At 39.4% G+C, this 20,844-nt stretch overlaps 1 protein-coding gene across 2 annotated transcripts in view; it reads right to left on the bottom strand.

Annotated features, from left to right (window-relative positions):
• The window catches only part of rnd2 (Rho family GTPase 2), a 38,655-nt gene that overhangs the window by 13,654 nt on the left and 4,157 nt on the right, over nucleotides 1-20,844 (bottom strand). For both annotated transcript variants that reach the window (XM_088436074.1, XM_088436075.1), the window contains one exon: nucleotides 20,231-20,318. In XM_088436074.1, the coding sequence (XP_088292200.1) occupies nucleotides 20,231-20,318 (88 nt within the window). The remainder of the gene's footprint in view (nucleotides 1-20,230; nucleotides 20,319-20,844) is intronic.

Genomic DNA, 20,844 nt, shown 5'->3' with positions numbered 1-20,844 from the left:
GGACTTTGAATGAAGTGATTGCGTTCAACGCGGCTCGTCTCCGCCGTTTGTCGCTATTCAGTAAGACCAGCCAAGGACGCGGTGGACATCGGTCTGCATATGAAGAAGGCGAGGCGGAAGGTGATGCCAGAAGCGAGCAGGGGGAATTAGCAAAAATCATGCAAATGAAGCCACCGCCACTTTAGAAAGCCGTTCAAATGTTTAAATTCAGACGCTTTTAACGAGGCCGTCGGGACGGATGCATCAGCCCCAGACGTCAGAATGATTGGCGGGCCACGGTCACCACGGGCCTTCCAAAACCACGCATGCTATTTCCCCTTACGGGTGACCGGGGAGCCGCCTCAGCATTTCTGGCAAAGTCAGACACAACGTCCTCAGAGGGGGGGAAAAAAAACTGCGCGGCGGGCTCCAACTAATAAAAGCCAATCAACAAAAGCGTTCAAAAAAATGATCCCGCTTTTCGCCTAAGAAATGTGATCTATGAAGCTGTACGCTCACAAGGAACGGACTTTGCAAGAGCTGTGATTTTGTTGAAAAGTTTCCTTCAAGAAGAAAATAAGTGCCTGATCAGTCAGGCAGTCGCTGAAAGCTAGTGTAATTTTATACAACTGTCGACATTTACTTCAAAATGTGTGAGCGGCTTTGAGTGTGTTTTTTACTCATTCAATGACAAAGATGCATTGAGACTTTTTTTTTTGTTTTTAACCTGTCCAGACACCCAATCCCAGATATTGAATGATTTATTTTTGGTTAAAAGAAGGTCTAAAAATGTCTGGTGCTAAATTAGTCAAGCACTGTTGTAATTTATTACTTTAGTACTTAAAGTAATTACTTTAGGTAAGTAGATACTAAAGTAATCTTTTACTTTAGGCAAACATTACAGAAAGTAATTGATTGTTTTGCTAATCAATTATTTTAGGACTTTAGAACCTAAAATAATTAACTACTTTTAGTACCTTAGTACTGAAATGAATCAATTACTAACCCTAGAGAAGTTGATTACTTTAGTACCTAAACTAATCAGTTACTTTTGGGTAGGGTTACTTTAAGTATTTAAAAAACATTTTTTTTTTTTTAGTAGCAATTACTATGCAAAATTATTTTAGTACTTTAGAATCCAAAGTAATAGAATAGCGAAATGAATCAATTAAAAGTATACCTATCAAGTATACTGTACCGAAACGGCCGGTATCCTTTTTACATTGACACAAGGAAAAAGCAATATTAAAAAAAATAAAAATAAAAAAAAAAAACTTTCAGCAACTGTTAACAGGTTACAGGTTAAAAGTTTAGCGAAGCCAGTGGTGTCAAAACTACGGCCGGCGGGCCGGTTCTGGCCCGCAAATGGGTTTAATACGGCCCGTGAGATGATTTTGTAAAGTATAAAAGTGAACTGCTTTCTTTAATAAATGAAAAAACTTGAAATGTTTTATTATTATAAGTAATGTTAATGTTTTATGATTAATAGCGATGTTGTGCTTTTACTATTTAGGACAGTAATAAAAATAATAAGAAATGCAAAGTTGTTGTTTTTATATATCGGGCACACCCTACTATTTGAGAAACACTTACTTTAATAGTTAATTACCTCAAGTAAACGATTACTTAAGTAATTAAGTCTATTAGTATTAACCATTTTTAGAAGCTTCTTTAGCCAAACATTTCCAAAATATCAAAACTATTGATAAATGCATGGGATTGAAAGTCTGGACGTAAACACAAAAATTGGTTTGTTGGATTGGATAAGTCAATACATCAATAAAGGGCTTCGGAAAAGCATCGAGAATGCGAGGCAAGCTTGTAAAAAAAAAAAAAAAAAAAAAAAATCATCTTATCACCACACGGCAGTCCGTTGACAGAAGATAAAAGAAAAAGACGGTCGTCGGGGTCGGGCCGAGACCGCCGATTTTGGCCCAGCAGATCAAATAAAAAATAAAAAAAACACCGGCGCTCTGACCTTGTTTACGAACAAAAGGTTAAGTGAATCTGGTGGAACCGGGTAAGAAAAAAAAAACAAAAACAACAACGTCAGGTCAAATTGGAACAAGACAAGGACAGACATAAAATACATGGGAGGTTAGCATTAGCTTGCGCGGCTGGGACAAACATTTTCCCTTGTCACCCACTTACAAAAAAGCAAACAAAACGGCCATTCATTCTCAATAGCAGAGGTCCTCATGTATTGGGAAATAAAGAGCAAAGTATCAAGAGTATCTGTCATAAAAATACACGAGTAAATGTTAGTCAATAAACTGGTCTTTTTTTTTTGCATAGTTTCTTGTATCATTAAAACTGACACACAATAAATTAGTTATAATTAATAGAAAAAAATGAGACAAAATTGTTTGTGGCGTCTCAGAACAATACAGACTCATAAGTTGCAAATTTTTCAGTTACAGCAAGTTGCCAGTGTGTCGGGGACCGAGGGAAAAAAAAAAAAAGACTCTCACGCTTTTATTGAAGTAAAATTAATTTCTCAATAAAAGCCCGAAGGCACAGTGGAGTCATGATCAATTGACAAAAGTCGAACAATAAATCCCACATACTAATAACGAAAAATGACGGTTTTGGGCAACCACAGGGAACCCCACTAGGCACCCTTCAATTGTTTCTTCTATGTTCATACCCGGTTCCAATAAAAGCTCCAATTAAACTGTTGAACTGAACCAAACTGTTTAACGCAACTGCAGCGGACCAAATAAAACTCTGACCTCTGTTGAAAACATCCTGACTCCAAAACAATAAAGCCACTTTGGCAAAGGCCCAGAAACTTTTTAGAAGCTTTTAAGCTTTCAATGTGTTCGTCATCGCCGGGATATTCACCTTCCTGCTGTTTGCTCATTGCTTAAAAAGCCAAAGGGGGAAAAAAAAAGCCGGATTTTTTGCCTGAAGGCTCTCTGATGTGTCGGCGCGCATATGGCAGAGAATCAACAGCAAGCAAACAGCCTCATTAGGCAGCCGAGACGCCGGGCGCGCACACAAACAAAAGTGGTTTTAATACGCTCTCAAATGTCTGCAAATAAATGCAAAACAGCCAGCGTGAGCCCGTTAAAGCGTAACCCGAGAAAACGCAGCCGTTCCTCTCCCTGCAGCTGTTTCTCCTCCCTCGGCTTCCAGCGCTTCCACCTTTGGTGCCGGGGCGGCCGAGTATCGTAGCAACCCGGGAGGTGGGGGGGGGGGGGGGGGGGGGGGGCTGTCTTCTTTGAGGGGAAGCGGAGACTGTTGGAGGCCAATAACTCTGGCGCATGAATGATTAGTGGCCATTAAATAAAAGAAAAGAAGAAGGGGATTGGCAAGGAGACTTTTTATGACTGGAGGTACACTCAAATAGAAATAAACAATGGGAAGCGGTCCTAAGATGACTCTTGTGGGACTGCGAGCTTTTGAATACATTTATGATTGTGCATTCCACTCATTATTCCGTCGATTGATCCAGTAACCGTTTAATGAGCCATTTTGCACGATTAACTCAATGACGCATTCATTTTTGGACAGTTCGGGTTGCTATTGTAATTTCTGTCACTGAGCATGTATGGCCTGGCCTGGTGAATGATATGGACGCCAGAAAATAAGAACGTTGAGTTGGCTGCCTATTAATTCTGATTGATATTATATGGAAATATGTCATATATAGGCGGCTCAGTGGCGCAGTGAATAGCACGTACGCCACACAGTTCAAAGGTCCCGGTTCAAATCCACCTGTCTCCAGCCTTCCTGTGTGGAGTTTGCATGTTCTCCCCGAGCCCGCTTGGGTTCTCTCCGGCTTCCTCCCACTCCCCAAAAACATGCATGGCAGGTGAATTGGACATACTAAATTGTCCTGAGGTGTGATTGGGCTCCTGATTGGTCGTTCGTCTCTGTGTGCCCTGCGATTGGCTGGCAACCAGTTCAGGGTGTCCCCCGCCTACTGCCCGAAGCCAGCTGAGATAGGCGCCAGCAAGCCTGCGACCCCTGTGGGGATAAGCGGCTATAGAAAATGAATATATGTAATAAGTATATGTAATATGCTGATGACCCCTTAGAGTTCCATAAACGTTTTTGTACTGGAATTTACATCAATGGTGTTTGTTGTCTTAAATATATTAAATCAAAACTATTTTTATGCAAATATAAAAAAAGTTGTTGACTATACATAAGTTAAAGCTAATGGAAATTGGATTCACTTTATTTAAATTTGTTTTGATGCCAATATTTTTTTGCCTTTCACTGAAAATGAATATCACCTTCAAAAATCCGTTATTGGCATCGGGCCTAAAGAAAAAACATCAGTTGATCTCCGGACAGTAGAAGACCCGGTACGGACCAGAACTGTTGACAATTTAATCTACGCGTGTTGCCGTAGCTCGAGGCGTGAATTTTTTTTGCTTAAACTAAATGCTGTTTGACCACTGAACCATTTAATTCCCGAGTATATAAATATGTAATATGCCCTTAGGGGACTTGGAAAAGCTTGTTGTTGTTCTTTTTATTGTCTTTACTGTCATGTTCAGTACAAATTTTTTTTTCCAGAAAACATTGCCACCCACCAACATTTATCAGCATTTTTATTGGCCCTGTTAATCATATATATCTATTTTATTATTTGTTTATATATGTTTTAAGAGAACAATCTTTGACCTTGCGGTACCTGATTATGGAGCATCACGCACACTTGCTGAGATCACATCATTGTTTGTGCGACGAGTGCAGTTTTAAGTGGAAAAGCAGCACTCACAGCCACAGGTAATCAAGAATTTCATAGGTGTCCTAAAAGTTGTCCGCGTGTCCTCACTTCAATTTGGCTTGCCTAAAGGGGGTGTGGTGCAACTCAAAATTCTGAACGTAATCAAAAAAATTGATTTGAAAAATATTATAAAAGTGTTTGTTGCTACTTGGGATGGCACAAGATTATGTACGTTCAATCCCCAATTCAGGGGACTAAAAAATGAATAAAATAGCCTTAAATATGTAGATATTTTATTGTATGGTGCCTTTTGCTAGTGTTTTGAGTCTATAGCATGAATTAGCTGCTAGCATAACCATCCTAATTTGCTAAACTGGCTGTGGTTAGGCATGGCGATTTAAAAGTCATGATTATTTAAAACGGTTAAAAATCTGTCAAAAGCGCTGACTAGTTTTCCCTCACTCGTCATCTGCCTTAACAGGCGTGACAATTTTTATTTTCTTCAAGTTTTGCTGCTGCGACATATACCGGTGCGGCTTATAATCTGAAAAATACGGTATGTTTGTTTTAATTTAGCATGGTAAATGTTTGTTATTGTAACAAATGCTGTATCATATATTTGGTTGAAGAAATAAAACTTTTACAATGTAAAAATGGCTATTTAGCCAAATTAAAAATTTTAAGTTCAAATAGGCAGCATTCGTTTTAAAAGCCCACCTAAGATGGACATCCATCAACAGCTGAGGTAACGATCATGTTTTCCACATGTTCACACACCGTTAGCCACGTCAGGTTAAGTTGCCATTAACCCGAGGCGTCTACAAGCTACCCGTGAAAGTCGGCGACACCTCGGGTTAAAGCCCTGCTTTTGGACAAGCAAAGCGCCCGGGATCTCCATTTGCAGAGCAGCTGAGGCGAGGACATGTCATCCAATCTGTGACATTAGCCACCCGCGGGGGTGATGATGGAAGTAGAAGTGGGGGGGCTATCATATAGAAGCATGACTGTCAGCCTCCCGCCGACACGCGGCGAGATGGAGACGGAGGCTTGTCTGCCCGCCTACGTCCTCTCAAGCCTACTGAGCTCTGCTTCAAGCCTAGCATCTGATCCTCGGCCTTCTGTCCACGCCTTGCCTTCGTTCCGTCTGTCTCCGGGAAGCGTGCCCGCAATTATCAAAGGTTGCGGTACAATTGGAAACAGTGGTGTTGACGGGATCATCTATTCAAAACAGGCTGATTTCAGCAATGTTTAGATTAGTTTATTTTAAACGAAACTATACGGGATGATTCCAAATCTGACCGAATCTGAATCTAGAACCGGACGAGGGCGAGAATAAGGATGAAAAATATGAAGTGATATCGCAGAGACGTTTCAAACTTATTCACACCACAAAAGAACTTTTTTTGTATGCGTTTTTGCAACAAGCTAGAGAACCAAGTGAATTAAACTACAATATTTTGCTAAAACATTTTACCATACCCCCCACCTAAAATAAAAGCTAGCTTACATGTAAACTTTCTTACCTTCTACCACTCGTTGTTGCTGTATTACATTTTTCGCTTACTGTTATTATTTTTATTTTGCTTTCACAATTGTGAAATTGAAACGACATTAAAATGTAAAAATGGGTTCCATTTATCTTGCCTGGCCGGAAAATCAGCGCCACTAAAACTTTGACTCTAGCATCTCCCCTAATATATAAAAAGGCAGATCTGGATCCCGTTCATTTTACTGTAATAGACACGGTCTATTTCATTCAAAACTATTTGAACATCTAAATATGGTTATGCATTCGTGTAATACAATATGACAACTATATTGCTATAAAGCTTTCCTTCCAGAACATTGGCTGTGTGGTTGTAAGGCCAGTGCCGTTCTTTCTTTCTGTGTTTTTTTTTTCTTATTCAGAATGCTGCCACAGAGCTTGTGTAGGACACCCCTTGGAGACACTGCAGGGCATTGGATAAAAAAAAAAAGTAAAAAACAAAACACGACCATTGCACTTATTTGCGCTTATTGAGGCGTGCAGGGAGCGTGTTTTCATCCACTTGTGCATTTCCTTGAGCTCAGAAAAATAGCCGACTCTCATCAAATCAAAGCTCAGAGACAGCAGGCAGCAAAAAAACAGACTTAAATATAGTTTTTTGTTTTTTTTGCAGGCTAGAAAGGTATTGGTAGCTCTTGTCTAGTCTCGTCCTATTGATTCAATTGAATAAAGTTTCAACTTGAAGACATTTCTTTCAAACGTTCATAATTCAATATGGTGGTTCGCAGTGTAATGTTAGCTCTTTTGCAGCACCAGGTGGGCATTAGTGGTAGCACTCCAGACGAGTTTAAATTCAATTTGGCAAACAGACCGTTTCGTTTTAGCCCTGGTTGCTCTGAGTTTCACTCTGCCCCACTGTTGTACGGTGTTCCACAAGGTTCAATTCTGGGGCCCCTGCTGTTTTCATTGTAGTTGCTGCACCTGGTTTCCATCTTAACAAAATATGGTATTTCCTTCAACTGCCATGCCGACGGCAGCCAGATTTTTGACCCACTGTGCAAAAAGGATGCTTTCTCTCTTTTTTGCTGTCTGGAGGAACTCAAGACTGTGATGGCACCTCCGATATGTTGTTGAATTTTTATCAAAGATGGTTTTAAATTGGACTGACTTCAAAGTAGATCGGGCAAAGTGGTTATAAACCATTTATTTCAATGATATGTTTTTTATTTTAATTGTTGTGATATGTTGTGATTTTATTGGCATTCTGTTGCCCTTAAAATGACTTTATAATAGGTGTGTGTGTGTTAAAGGGGGTTCACCAATGCTTAAAACTCCTGGGAAAGGCTGGTCCAAACGCATTCCCATCATAATGCTATCCATCTGTCTATACCCTGTGAACCTCCCCCAGGGGGACCTGAAGGTACTTTCCCCAATGCAATTTCACGTCCACAAAAGCAGCAAGCAGCGGGCGAGCGGGGGAAGCGAGCGTCTATCGAATCTTGTTTATAAATAACGTCATCCATAAATGATGGGAGCTGCGGCGCGTGGGAGCGAGGTGAAGCGGAGGGATGAAAGGTGGAGGATGAAGGTGAAGGGTGGTCTTGGGTGGCGTGATGCCTACACTGAAACCTTGGGTGGGTATTCTTCCAGTCTGTGGTGCTCGCTCCTTCTGGTTTATAGCTTACAATATTATAACACAATCAGTAGGTTAAAAAGAAAGATTTCGCATAAAGCCTGCACTTAGCTTTCACATCCTGCAAAACTGTCAGTGGTACCTTGAGATAAAATTCTAATTTGTTACTTGATTTCAATTTATTATTTTGCACTCCCTGGTGTTCCTACTTTGGCCACTGGGAGGCAGAATAACAGTTATGAGGCAAAAAGAGACAAAAGCACTACTACTTCTAATGAATGGGATTAATTCATCATTTTTAAAATCAAAGATTTGAAAATATGGTGAAATTGATGTTTTGAAAAGTGGCGGAATGCTGGATGAGTGGTTTACTAGACATGGTTACATATGTTACTAACCACTCAGTCAGCAGTAGACAGTTTCAACCCTCAATGACCCTAACAATTGGAAATGAATAAATAAATAAATAAATACCAAGGACAGAATGCTTAGACTTCTGAAAGATTTATAAAAATACTTCTTTGGTATTGAAGTCGCGACTCTGGTGTTTGTGTTCAAATATCTGTTGCATCTAAACCAAGACTATCGATGCTAACTGCTAGCTCATCAACGGTGTTACTGTTTACTAGCATAATGCTAAGCAGATAACACTATGCGGTTGTTTTAAATACACATAACTTAGTTTTACGGTTTATTTTTACGATAAACCTCAACTGAGTTCAATATTTGCCAGGACGTTGCATCATGAAAGCCAATTTTTGGCTTTATCAACTGAAAAATGTATTTTTCTGCTAACTCCATGCCTTTCTGTAATCAGAAGCCTTTTTAAAGCCTCCAGAAGGCCCCGCAGGTTGTGTTATTACCTGCATTTAAAACACTTACAAGCATGACACTTATCCACGGGAGCTAAAATGTCGGCAGACAAATTGCGCTTCCATTTGAACATCCTCAAGTGAAATGACGCAGTCAGAACCCCTGCACTGACTGTCAGACGCTTTGATGCATCCGAAGGGATTAAATGTGAAAGTTTTACCTTAAATTAGCCGCTTCAAAAGCACTTGAACGGGCAGAAACAGCAGCGAGTGGGCAGTAAACCTGAGTGACGGCGGGAGCAGATAGCTCGAAATTCTCGTTACGGCGTGGAGAGGGGGCTGATAAGAAAAGGCCATAGGCGAGGGAAAGTTGGAAAATGGATGCTGTGCATGCGTACCAACATTACTCTCCTCCAGCGCGGCTAGGAGGCGACTCCGTTTAGGATCACTGATGGATTCCTTCGCACGGCGCCATCGGGACGTGTTATTCCAGGTCAGTGAAGACGCCGCTAAAGCGGGAGCGATGGCCGTCCCCGAGGAGGAAACGGTCAGTATGTGTGTGTGTGCAGAAAGCACTGCTGTAGGCTGTAAAATATGTCTTATTTCCTACGGGACAAGAGAGGGTCAAGGCCCGCGGGAGACCACAAGAGAATGCCTCCAAAGCGTAATTTCCTTTCCGTTCTACAAAGAAGTCAACATTAGACCATCCAGCTGAAGCAAAAGTTGGGACTTTCTAACGTGACCACTAATCATTTTAATCAAATCCATGAGAAAACGATTCAATCCTTTCTCAGGATTTTCTCGCCATTTTTCCAGCCATTTTATACCTTCTTCCACAATTGTGTACCACTATTCCCCAAATATAAGAGGCACCTCTGTATAAGATGCACCTTTTTTTCGGGGTCAAATTCTGGTGTTTTCTATTTTAACTCATTCAGTGTCATGGATGAAAATTCTCGTCTTTAAAAATAGTAATAACATTCTCATTAAATACGTTTTTTTATTTTTTTTTTATGGAAGGGAGCAGACACTCTTGACTAATGCTTACCTAATATTAGCCAACTGAGCGCTGTAGTGACAACTGTGAACATTAGTTGGCAGTGGTTCCACACTTACAACATAGGTATTACCTGCATGCAATTCAAAGTAAGGAATGGAAATCAATCTTTCACATTATCACCCATATTCTGTCGGTCTTGAAAGAGTGAAAATGCTAAATATACTTGCCCTCAAGGGGCTTTTGGCCTTTGTTTTAGGTGAAAAATTAGATTCTTATATTTGTGGAATAATGGTAAATTTCAAAGAAATATATAGAAGTGCTACACTTTGCAAAATTGGTGTTTATGGCTATTTCTTTGGATCAAAAGGACGTTGAGGGGCTATTAATCATATTAAACACAGTTATTGAATTTTCCACTAATTTTCTTCATGACATTTCAACAAAAGATACCATCACATAAAACAATATCTTTTTTGAGTGTTTCCCAGCACTATTGAAGCCAAGTCGGTTTTATTTCGTTTTTCTATATACTCTCTAAACATTTTTAAATTTTCCATCAACTTTACAGGTGAGGCATTTTTCTACATTTTAGGATACATTGCAAACTGAACAGAGCAAAAGTGGAACAAAATATCATTGACCAGATGCAGCACATCGTATTTACTTGAACTCTCAATCCGAAAAGTACTTTATCAACAAATCCCCCACATGTGCATGCGGTTACCACAGCGACCGGGGCATCTCCTGTCGGCGCACTCGGACGTGATGGGAATCAAGTGTTATTTCATCTCTGCGACCACCGCGTCTAATTAGTGCTACGAATTCAAACACAATAAAGCCGTCACATGATTAGTCCCATCATGACCAGCCATCAAATCCCCCACAATATGATTAATGTGCAAACGCATTCTTCCTGAGATCATGGGTTCGATGGATGTCGGTGTATCCATGGCGACAGATGGTGCGTCAACGTAAAATGTTATATTTATAATAAAAAAAATAAAAATAAAGCTAATTATAGCTTGTGCCGCTGCCTCTATCCTGTCATTATCGATGTCAGTCCAGTCTAATGGAATCCAACGGAAGAAAAATAAATGAATACAAATCTGCCTTTACAAATGGAACCCAGGCGGCAGACCACCACCGAGAACTAATAGTCCCAAAATCACGGCCGTATGACTGATTGGCCACTGTTCCACTCCAGTTAGTTTAGATTGACCCCAGCCTTGGGCATCTTTTTTCTTTTCCATGGCAACAGTCTCCACTGACTCAGTGCGTCCATTTGAAACAAATGTCCACGTGATACATGCATGTGGCCAAACATACTTCCAGACATTAACATTGCATGTCACACAACAAATCGGAGGTTACGGTACAGCATTTTCTACAATCTCGTTTTGAAATCATTTCATGTTTGCGTATAATAAAGGAATAGGATCCTTGATGCAAGGGTTTTAGTTTAACCTGATTTATCAATGATCAAAAACATGTCAGATTAATTGAAAAAAGCAGCGTTAACTTATTCCATCCCAATAATATAATTTTACATTTTTCAAATTCAAACATTCAATCCAAGGTGCTTACTTATATTTTCCCCAGCTTTTTATTCTTTTCTTTTTTTGGGGGGGCGGGGCAGGGAGGATCTAAAAATGGCAGGTGCAAATGTAGCATCTAACTACTTAAAATAATCGTTTATTTTCATTTAGTAGTGGCCATTTTCTGCCGCCCCCTCACCCCTCAAAATGTTTGGAGTCTTCAAAAAAATATATATATGTAAAAGTACCAGGGACTGAATGTCTGAACTAAAACAAAAAACAAAACAAACAAACAAAAAAAAACAGTAAAGACACTTCCTTACGATTGGATGAGTTAATTTTGAAAAATGAGCAGATGAAATTTCGAATGGGTCATCAAAATTACAGTTTATTTGAGGAGCTTTTGCAGACCTTTTGTCCAATCATTTGATTTTTCCATCAGTCATTTCACATGAAAGAAAAAGCATTGAAATAAAAGAGCAGGGAGCTGAAATTTCACCCAGATGGTGACAACATGCCAAAGTTCAACATGGCTCGACCACTAAGTAATTACACTACCAGGAGCGTGCCTCATTTGGCTAAAATACTGCAAGAATGATGTGGAAGAAAATGACCCGAAAATAGTCAAAACACTGCACAAGGGTTACATGCAAACTTTCAGAAATGATGTTAAACACCATTATTCTTACTCATTTTAGCCCCGCTACTGCTGTCCAACGATGCATTTAATTACGCCGGCGAAGCTTTCACATCCACCTCGCCCTTTTGTTTGTCTGGGACTTTGTCGAGCGCTTACAACAGCTCCAATGTAAACCCGCGGCTTAGCAGGTGTCGAAAGGGGGGGTACATTCACCCTCTGTCCTTGTATGAGAGAGACTTATAGAATGTTTTTCAAGCCAATGATGAAAATATTTAAATAATCCGGTGAGAGACGCAGGGAGCAAATCTTAAAACGCTGATCCCAAACTAATGTATGGAGGACATTCACGCACACATATAAATGTGTATGTATATGTATAGATGTGTGTGTGTATATATATATATATATATATATATATATATATATATATATATATATATATATCCGAATTTCTAAATATTTCTAGTGATGACTTGGATCTATAAAACTATAGCCAGGTTTCGTATGCTCCTCCGTGCACCGTACTGTAGTAAGTTATTCTGTTCAAGGTGAAGATCGTGCTCTCGAAAGCAAAAGGACGTAGAAAGAGAGTTAAAAATTAATTACCTGCAAATGCACATAGCAAAGCTTTATTTGTTTTGTTTAATAGATCAATAAAACAACAATAACCAAGCTAACGACGCATTAAGGGCCACTGCAGAAGTTTAATTTGATCCTTTACCAAATGTGGTATTCTTTTATTTCGGTTTGGGGCGAATGGTTTAACAACTGCGATTCTTTTGTTTAGTTGAATAACATAAATTCCAGCCAAGCGTGTTGATAGGGGAATTGAATGTTGAATTATTCTTTTTAATGAGTTAAGCTTGAAATAACGTCGCTAACATACACAGTGCTAACAACCGCCCATAGCCGACAAAAAATAAAAATACATGGCATAAAAATGTTAAATGGTATATTAAATCCCAGATGTAAATACAGTGGTGCCTTGTAAAATTAGTTTTGTTTGTTCAATGACCGCGCTTGTAACTAAAAAATACTTGTGCGAGAAAACATTGTATACCATTGAAATGAATGAAAAATAAACAGTATAGTAATATGGTAATGATAGAGAATGAAAACATTTGCTTCACCGTATCAACCAAAAGGCCAGTAAGCTGCTCTTTCTGATGTGTCCACCTGGGGGCAGTATACGAGACGGTTGTACTTTACCGTTTACTAAAATGTCTCCTCTCAGTTCATCGGTACGACAATAATATTAGCCAGTCTTCCAAGAGGATTAAAAATACATGATTGTGTGAGTACTTTAACTACTTAAAGAACGGAATCCAAGCTTTCAAATGGTACCACTAATGTCTAGGTACTCACACAATAGAATATTCTCTCGGCCTTGAAAGACGTGTCAAAATGCTTGACATCAGATAATGTTCGGCACCGAGTTAAGCGTGGAATTATTTTGGCACCTGGTTAGCAAGCGAAATCTTAAAACAACGTCAAACACCTTTTATTGGCGAATCCTCCAGCCCTGTGTCATCAAAACACGTGTCATTAGGCGCTCGTTGCCTCGGGCGGCCTCCGGGCTCAGACGCTGCGAAATTCCTGTTTGAAACATTTGGATTTTTACCCTCCGCCTGAACCCAAACATCATCATCTCCTATTTGCAAAAAGTTAAAAAAAGAAAAAAAAAGGGAGACAAGGCGAGGTCACGGTGACAATTTAACGTGTGTCTGTTCACATCGCGACGAGTCACGAGGTAGCACCCAGGGGTGCTCCGCTGAGGTGAAGTTTGTTTGAACGGCCGCTCTGTTGTTTGTACAGGCTTCCGGATGCCTGAAACGCTTGAATGCAATGGGAATGTGAGGATGAAGACGGCAGGAATGTCAGAGGGGTGTGGCCAGCTACCGGTGTCAGGCTAGCGCTCCTTGCGGCAAAAACAAGCGCACCTCTGAGAGAAATACACCTAATGGCATCAATAAAAGGACTTAGGGTTAATGCGCATTCTCAAGATGGGTACAAGCGCTGCCGCAAACAGATTTCTTTCTTTCCGTCTGCTGGATCTAGTGCCCGACTTAGCCCCGATGCAAGTGAACTACAACAGACAAAAGTTGCTGTTGACATTGGCTGTGGATTAAAACAATAAATAAAAAGCAGCCACAATGTTTGTGTGACTTTTGTCTCATTCGGCTGGAGATGCCAACGCAAGACACATGATTCCCTTGGCAAATAAAAGTAATTCATATTCTTGAAAATTAAACCGAAATTTGAATAACAAAACTTTGACAAATAAATTGCGATTAAAATAGGAGTATTGCATCAAAACAAAAATAACAAAATAAACAAATATCAATAATTGTATATGCTGAAAACAAAAAAATTAAAAATTACTTTGAAATTAAAACATGATAATACATTTTTGTTATATCTACAAATATTAGAGATGTTTGATACCACTCTTTTTTTTAGATACCAGGATGAGTACTCAACGCTCAAGAAGATACGATACCAACTGTCAATACCAATAATAGTTCTTTCCAGCCACCCACTATATATATATATATATATATATATATATATATATATATATATATATATATATATATATATATATACTATCTTGATGGTGTACAACATAACCACCACCACGTCTGAGGAAGAACAACCAAGCGGACCAGGACTGTGACTATATCTTACATATTACACTATCAAGATGTTTTAACTCCTTAACTTGGACACTAGCTGTCCAGACCCCGAAGAATTTAATAGAATTTGGATGATCTAACTAACTAACTACCAAACAAACATTCAAACTGCATCTCATTTTGCCAAAAGGGAATGACAAACTTTGCAATCAGTACAAGACAGAGGAAGCGGCGGGCTCCTGACGTGGGCATTTAAAGAGTGATAAGCCGGACGCTTTCCCAGGCAGCGCTACTAAATTCAGACTGGAGATTGAGTGCAATAATGCCTCGGGCCTGCTGCAACTTCCCAGACTGACCTCCCCGCCGAGCACGGAGAGTAAGAAGCTGTAATGACCCTCGGGGAAGTTCTCGCCAAGACACATTGACATTTGGACCACTTGACCGCTAGGGTTACTTGAAAAATCAATTAGGGAGCGGATCCGCGCTGGAAGAGCTTGTCAGAGTAAATGGCAGCAGAGTCGTGCGGCGCACGGACAAACATTTGAATTCTCTCCAGTCACTTTTCTAATTGACTTGATTCTCCAGATGGTCTCAACACACGCAAGGCAGACAAAGTTGCCGTCTGGTTTTTTTTTCCGGAAGAGACAACAGCCTCCTGTTTCTGTTCAGTATGTCTCAAAATAACCTAACGAACAGCAGAGCAAATGTACACAATTATTTTGATCATCGGGGAGCGGCGGAAAAACTATTCGAAACGCACATCGAAACGTACGTACTGTAATTTAGGACATCTGAACGTTGTTTTTTTTTTTTTTTTTTGGACATAACTCTGAAGGAATGAGAAATTTGGTTGCTTTTAAGGGACGTCATAAATAGGTCGCACATCATTCATAAAAGTAAATATTTGATAATTAGGAGAAGGCATCCTTTGCAAACCTCCTTTGCTTTAGCTGTGTGAAGTGTAATTGCACATTCATGACACCAGATGGTGCAGTGGCGCCGTCATTGTCAAAGTCTGTGAAGGAGTTATAACACGTCAACATTTTGTTCAAAATCACATTGCATTAATGTGGTTTTACCTTTTTCTTCGGGTTGAAATGTTTAAAATATTGGTGCTCCTGTTGAAAGTAGATTTAAATTGATACCCCATTAGGTATACTTATACAATTATTATGGATAGATAATAATAACATTAAAATATATACATAATAATAATAAAAGATAATGATAATGATTATTTATAGTCAACGCAAAGAGTGGTGGGGTGCGTAATAAAGCATTGGGCCGAATCTTTGTTAATAGTAAATTTGCTTTTCTTTTTTCAGAAGTCTGTACAAGTGGTTTCCAAGTTCACAACCTTTTTTCAGTGATGCAACCCCTGAGAAATATTTTTTCAGTCAGCTACCCACCTATCCAGGAACAAGGATTATAGGATGAAAAAAACACAAACTTGGAGAGCTGTGCCATCCATATTTGATGTAATAAATTTTGGAACCATATTTGGAATGGTATCCCGAGGATATTTTATCAAGCAACTCCAGACAATAGCTCATGTCGACTCATCTATTTTATCATCTGCTGTATAACAATGAAGATGCGTATAAAACTTAAAAATAAAAGCATACATGTTAAGAAGTCACTAGAATACAATTTAGCAATGTGTTGCTTCATGTTCTAAATAATTTGCTCTTCATTTGAAAAGTTGACTTTCTGTCACGATATTAAATTAGATTAGTTGATACCAGCAGAAACTCTGAAATATCATGTACCCCCCTAGGTGCCTTCACGTACCTCCATTTGAGAACTGCTGATTTATACTATGTTCATCCACATGTGCATATTTTTTTAACAAATTATTCTCATTTAAAAAGTTGAAAGTGGCTTGCTCTTTGAAAATGCAATGCTAATAGTTGTTCTCCTGGAAAAAATGAGAGAGAAAGCTATATTTATTATTATAATGGTATTTTTAGCACTTAAAATATTGACACGTTAGATTTTTTTTTACTATTTAAATTTACATTTTCAGCTCATTTAATACTGTGAAAAAACACAGTAGATGATTCGTTTCACATACAGACTTTTTTTTTTTTTTTTTTTCGGGACACCATGCCAATATTTAAACAAGCGTCTCCTAGGAAAGAAAAGCAGCTCAGGTTTGAATGACTGCATTTGAAATCAATCCCAAATTGTAGACAGGAGGTTCGCGCAAAAACGCTAAGCAGCCACAATAAAGCTCACAAATCAATTCCATAAACACCTCAGAATGCCTCGCTTTCATCCGAGAAGAGCAATTAACGAGATCGGGCTAATCGATGGGCGATGACGGAAGCACTTTAACGACGTGCGATGACGAGAGGGAGGAGGGCAAGACAATCGCTGAAGGCTTTGTGATCACAACTGAAGACCAGCGGGAGAGAAGCAAACCTACTATTAAGGATTCAATCTTCTTCCAACTTTTGTGGATCTATGTCAAACCGAGTAGCCTATTGATTTTCAAAGAGGGAGAATACGCGTGGTCCAAAATTCAAAAGGTTCTGGAAAAACAATTCTCCTTGTCAAGTTTCGATCAGGGGTAATCGAGCTCCATTACAGCAAGAACCTTATTGATGTTTTATTTTTTGAAAAGATAAATGACACAAGCTTGGAAAAACCATTAAGATCAATGTTGACACCAGCTTTGTGCTTTGTATGTCAGGGTGAAACTAAGTTTAGCCTGGGTTGTTGGTAAAAATTGGGGTGTGGTAGGCTAAGGTAAAAAAATGAGTAAATTATAATAATCTCTTTTGCGATCATAGCTTTTGGTGTTTTTACAAATGCACTATAAATACGGTTTTGTAACCACTCACAAGTTTTACCGTTCCGCCATTTTGAAACGAGTGAGGCTGACCAATTGGAGACCACCATCTCCGTGAGGAGACGCCCACCCAGAGCAGACCAGCATTGTAGCGGCGACGCTTGGAGGCATTGACAGAAAATAAGTGCAATTACCTAAAAACGCCTGCAGATGGAGACAAAACAACACAAATACAGCCAAGCCCCTGGGGTCATGACAGTTGTTTTTGGTCACAAAACCTGGAAAATACTCTAAAGAGGGGACGAAAAAACTCAGTATTCCAAATCGTAACATGAAAAAAACGTAAGCCAGGGACGCTGTAACACGGGGGTCCACTGTATATGCATTTTCTAAAGTGGAGATGCCAAAGCAAGAACAGTTATTGACTTTTTGAAACGGATAATAAAAAGAGTGGAAACGATTCTACACTTCAAGTCACAATACTCCTGATACCTTTTTTTTTTGGAGTGGTTTAATTCAGGAATTAGAATACTGTTAAAATGACTACTCAAGTTACTCTTCAATGTAACCGTGGCAACCTTTCAATCAACTTATTGATTTGATTCTGTATGTACCAGACAGAGAAATCCACAAATACCCAAAAGGCCAGAAAGCAGTTATGTCCAAAAATCCAAATGGCAGAAGCCAAAAGTTTGGATCACTTGCCAGGATTCTCCGATGAAAGCTGTTTTCCATCTGTGAGCCAATTATTTTTCTTGTTGAAAGAACACATGAACATCTGCATGAATAATGGTGCACACACACGCCCACACACAAAGGGTTGTGTGCCCTTGGTTTTTGCCACATGGTGAGGACCAAATTCCAGGTTTAACTGTCTTTGTGGGAACCATTTTGGTGGACCCCACAAGTTCAGACCTGTTTTTAGGTTAGGGTAAGGATTAGGCTTGGTCAATCTGTTGTGGTGATAAAAGTTAGGTTTGGAGGCTAGGAAATGCATGTCAGTGGGATATCCCCACTATGATAGGAAAAAAAAAAAAAACTTCGATGTGCCCTGTGGACAGTCGACCTGTTTGTGGTGGCAAAGAAGATTAAAGACCAATGGTGGCAAAGGTGGTTCGGGGTTTTAAAGACGCACAGAAGCACAACATTCCCATAGGGTCATTAGCCACGGTGATAAGGAGCCCCGCCAAAGTGAAGTTACGGCCCCTGGGGGACACGGGGGGGCTGCTACTGAGTGGCAGGCTCAAGGAGATTTACTCCCAGGGGCCAATGCAAAAACAACAACATTCTTTCCCTGGCTGACCATGAGGCAACGTCTGAAGATCTAAAGATAGCTTTGAGTTGGGAATGTTTACGGTAGATGTTCCCCATTACAGTGGTCTTGGATTCCGATGTTTTTATCTGTCATAAGGTGGCAGACGGCTTCCGATGGGAAGGTCAGGAAAACGCCAAACTAAACACTCGGAGCAGTTGTGGACTTGCCATGTCTTCTCGGATCAGTTTGGTGTCAAAAAGCATCAAAGTTGTCTGAGGCCATTTTAGCAAGAAATCTAAATAACGCATTTTTGAAGAGCAAAATAACAATTTTAGCCCAATTGTCATTGAACGGGAAGTCAGACATTTTGGTTTGAATTAGCCAGTTGTGGATTAAATTCTAGGACACGTAGTTGCACAAAATGCTCTTAATTAAACCTCGTAACCAAGCCAGATGGGCGCTGGTAAATAATTGACAAGTTTTTCGGCCTAAGGCAGAATACAATGTCAAAGTTTGAGGATCCTTTTGGGGGTTTGCCATAGTCCATAATTTTTGGACTGCAGTAATCCTTTGTTTTTTACGAATAAATGTGTCCCGGAATCACCAAGCGACAACTGGAAAACCGCGAACATTCACACATGCTTTATGGAGGGAGATGGGCACTCCTAGAAGACACTTGATTCGCTTCCGGCGCGATAATCGACCAATGAGGGCAGGAGTTACCCCAACAAACGAGGAGTGCCAGTCTCAATCACAAAACACACACGCTGTTATATAGACGCAAAGTAGAGGAGGAAAGGGCTTCAAAGGAGCCTTATAAATCTCTTAACTAAATTTCTTTTGTAATAAATTGGAATTTCAAGTGTAAACTTAAATTGTTAATCATGTTTGGTTAGATATAGGCTTCCCTTTAATCAGACTTTCAGGCGCTGCTAATATAACCTCGGCTCTCCGTGAGACTACAAAGGGATAACAGTACAGCTACAAAAGTGTCCATAACAGCCATTGCTTAAATTTTAGCGTCCCCCAAAATTTCTCTAAAACCCTGAAAATTCTTGCCTGTTTAGGACTTACAAATAGAAAAATGTGTGCATAAAAGGAATTTTTTGCCCGTTTAGACTATCAGCCGAAACAGCCGCTATGCCCAGTAAAAGTTTAAACACAAAAGATAACCAAGAAAAAAGAAAAGGCATTAATTGTACTTGAAAATGTATTTCGTTAGGAAATGAATTACACGCAAAAAAAATATTTTGCCACTTGTCAAGGGAAACTGACATCACACTGTCTCTTGAAAACATCACATGGAACTAACTACCCAGAAAACAGGTGATTGTTACCTTATATAAAATCAGACTACTGAGTTTGGATTTTTTTTTTTTTTTTTTTCCAGACTGAAGTTCTCCTTTGACCTAAGCTATGTTTTTTCAGGAGGAAAGCTATTGCTTGCTTATTTTTAATCGAGCCTTGGAAAAAAACATACGCCCCAAATCAAATGATAAAAAAAAATAAAATAAAAAACCATAAGAAAATACTGACATGGACATAAGCATGCCACTCCGTCGTCAAACCCGCCAACTATCCCAAGACTCTTGCCTGACCCCAGAGGCAGAGCATGGGAAGTCGAGAGAGTGGTCATCACAAGGGGCAAAAAAAAAACTGACAGAAATAAAAAAAAAAAAAAGCAGGCTGGCACTCCAACAAAGTCCATAATTATAAAACCATACATGAAACAGGGGACGACTTATAAGGTGCACAGAAGCACGTGAGGGGGCTCACCTGAGGTGTCCCACATGTTCAACTCAATGCGGTGCTTGTCGATCTCAAAGCTGGCCGTGTAGTTCTCAAATACGGTCGGCACATAGGTCTTAAAAAAGAAGAATGAAAAAAAAAAAAAAATCACATTTGTTTTAGGGACTTGATCAGCCACTTTGATTTATTGAGCATATTATTACAATTTTCATCAGGATAAACTAAAAGAGGAATATATCAATACACATCATAATTCAGTACAATTTATGTTCAAGAGGAGCAGGGAGAAGCACAAAGCTTTTCTTGTCCTGAACTTACGTTTGCTATTATTTTTTTAATGTCTTGTAGATGGAAAAGTGAGTTATTTATATAGTATATAACCCAAAAAAAATATCTGCGATGATAACATGTACGCGAAGACCGTAGAATGAAGGATGTGCAATTTCTCAGCTTTATAGCTCATTGATATATCATCAAGGCAATTGGTCAACCTCTTTTTAAACACAACAAGCAATTCATACAGTTTTGAATAAGCTTCTGGACAATTCATTAGGTACACCTGCCTATTAAAAAAAAGATGCGTCAAAAATGAGACTGAAAAAGTAACTCACTAAATTCATTCATGTTTAATGAAAGCGCAA

This window comes from Hippichthys cyanospilos, chromosome 16 (genome assembly GCF_059441005.1).
Source record: "Hippichthys cyanospilos isolate Australia breed blue-spotted pipefish chromosome 16, RoL_Hcya_1.0, whole genome shotgun sequence".
NCBI classification, from domain to species: Eukaryota; Metazoa; Chordata; class Actinopteri; order Syngnathiformes; family Syngnathidae; genus Hippichthys; species Hippichthys cyanospilos.
The sequence above is the reverse complement of the archived record's forward strand: the minus strand, read 5'-3'. Positions and strand labels throughout refer to the sequence as shown.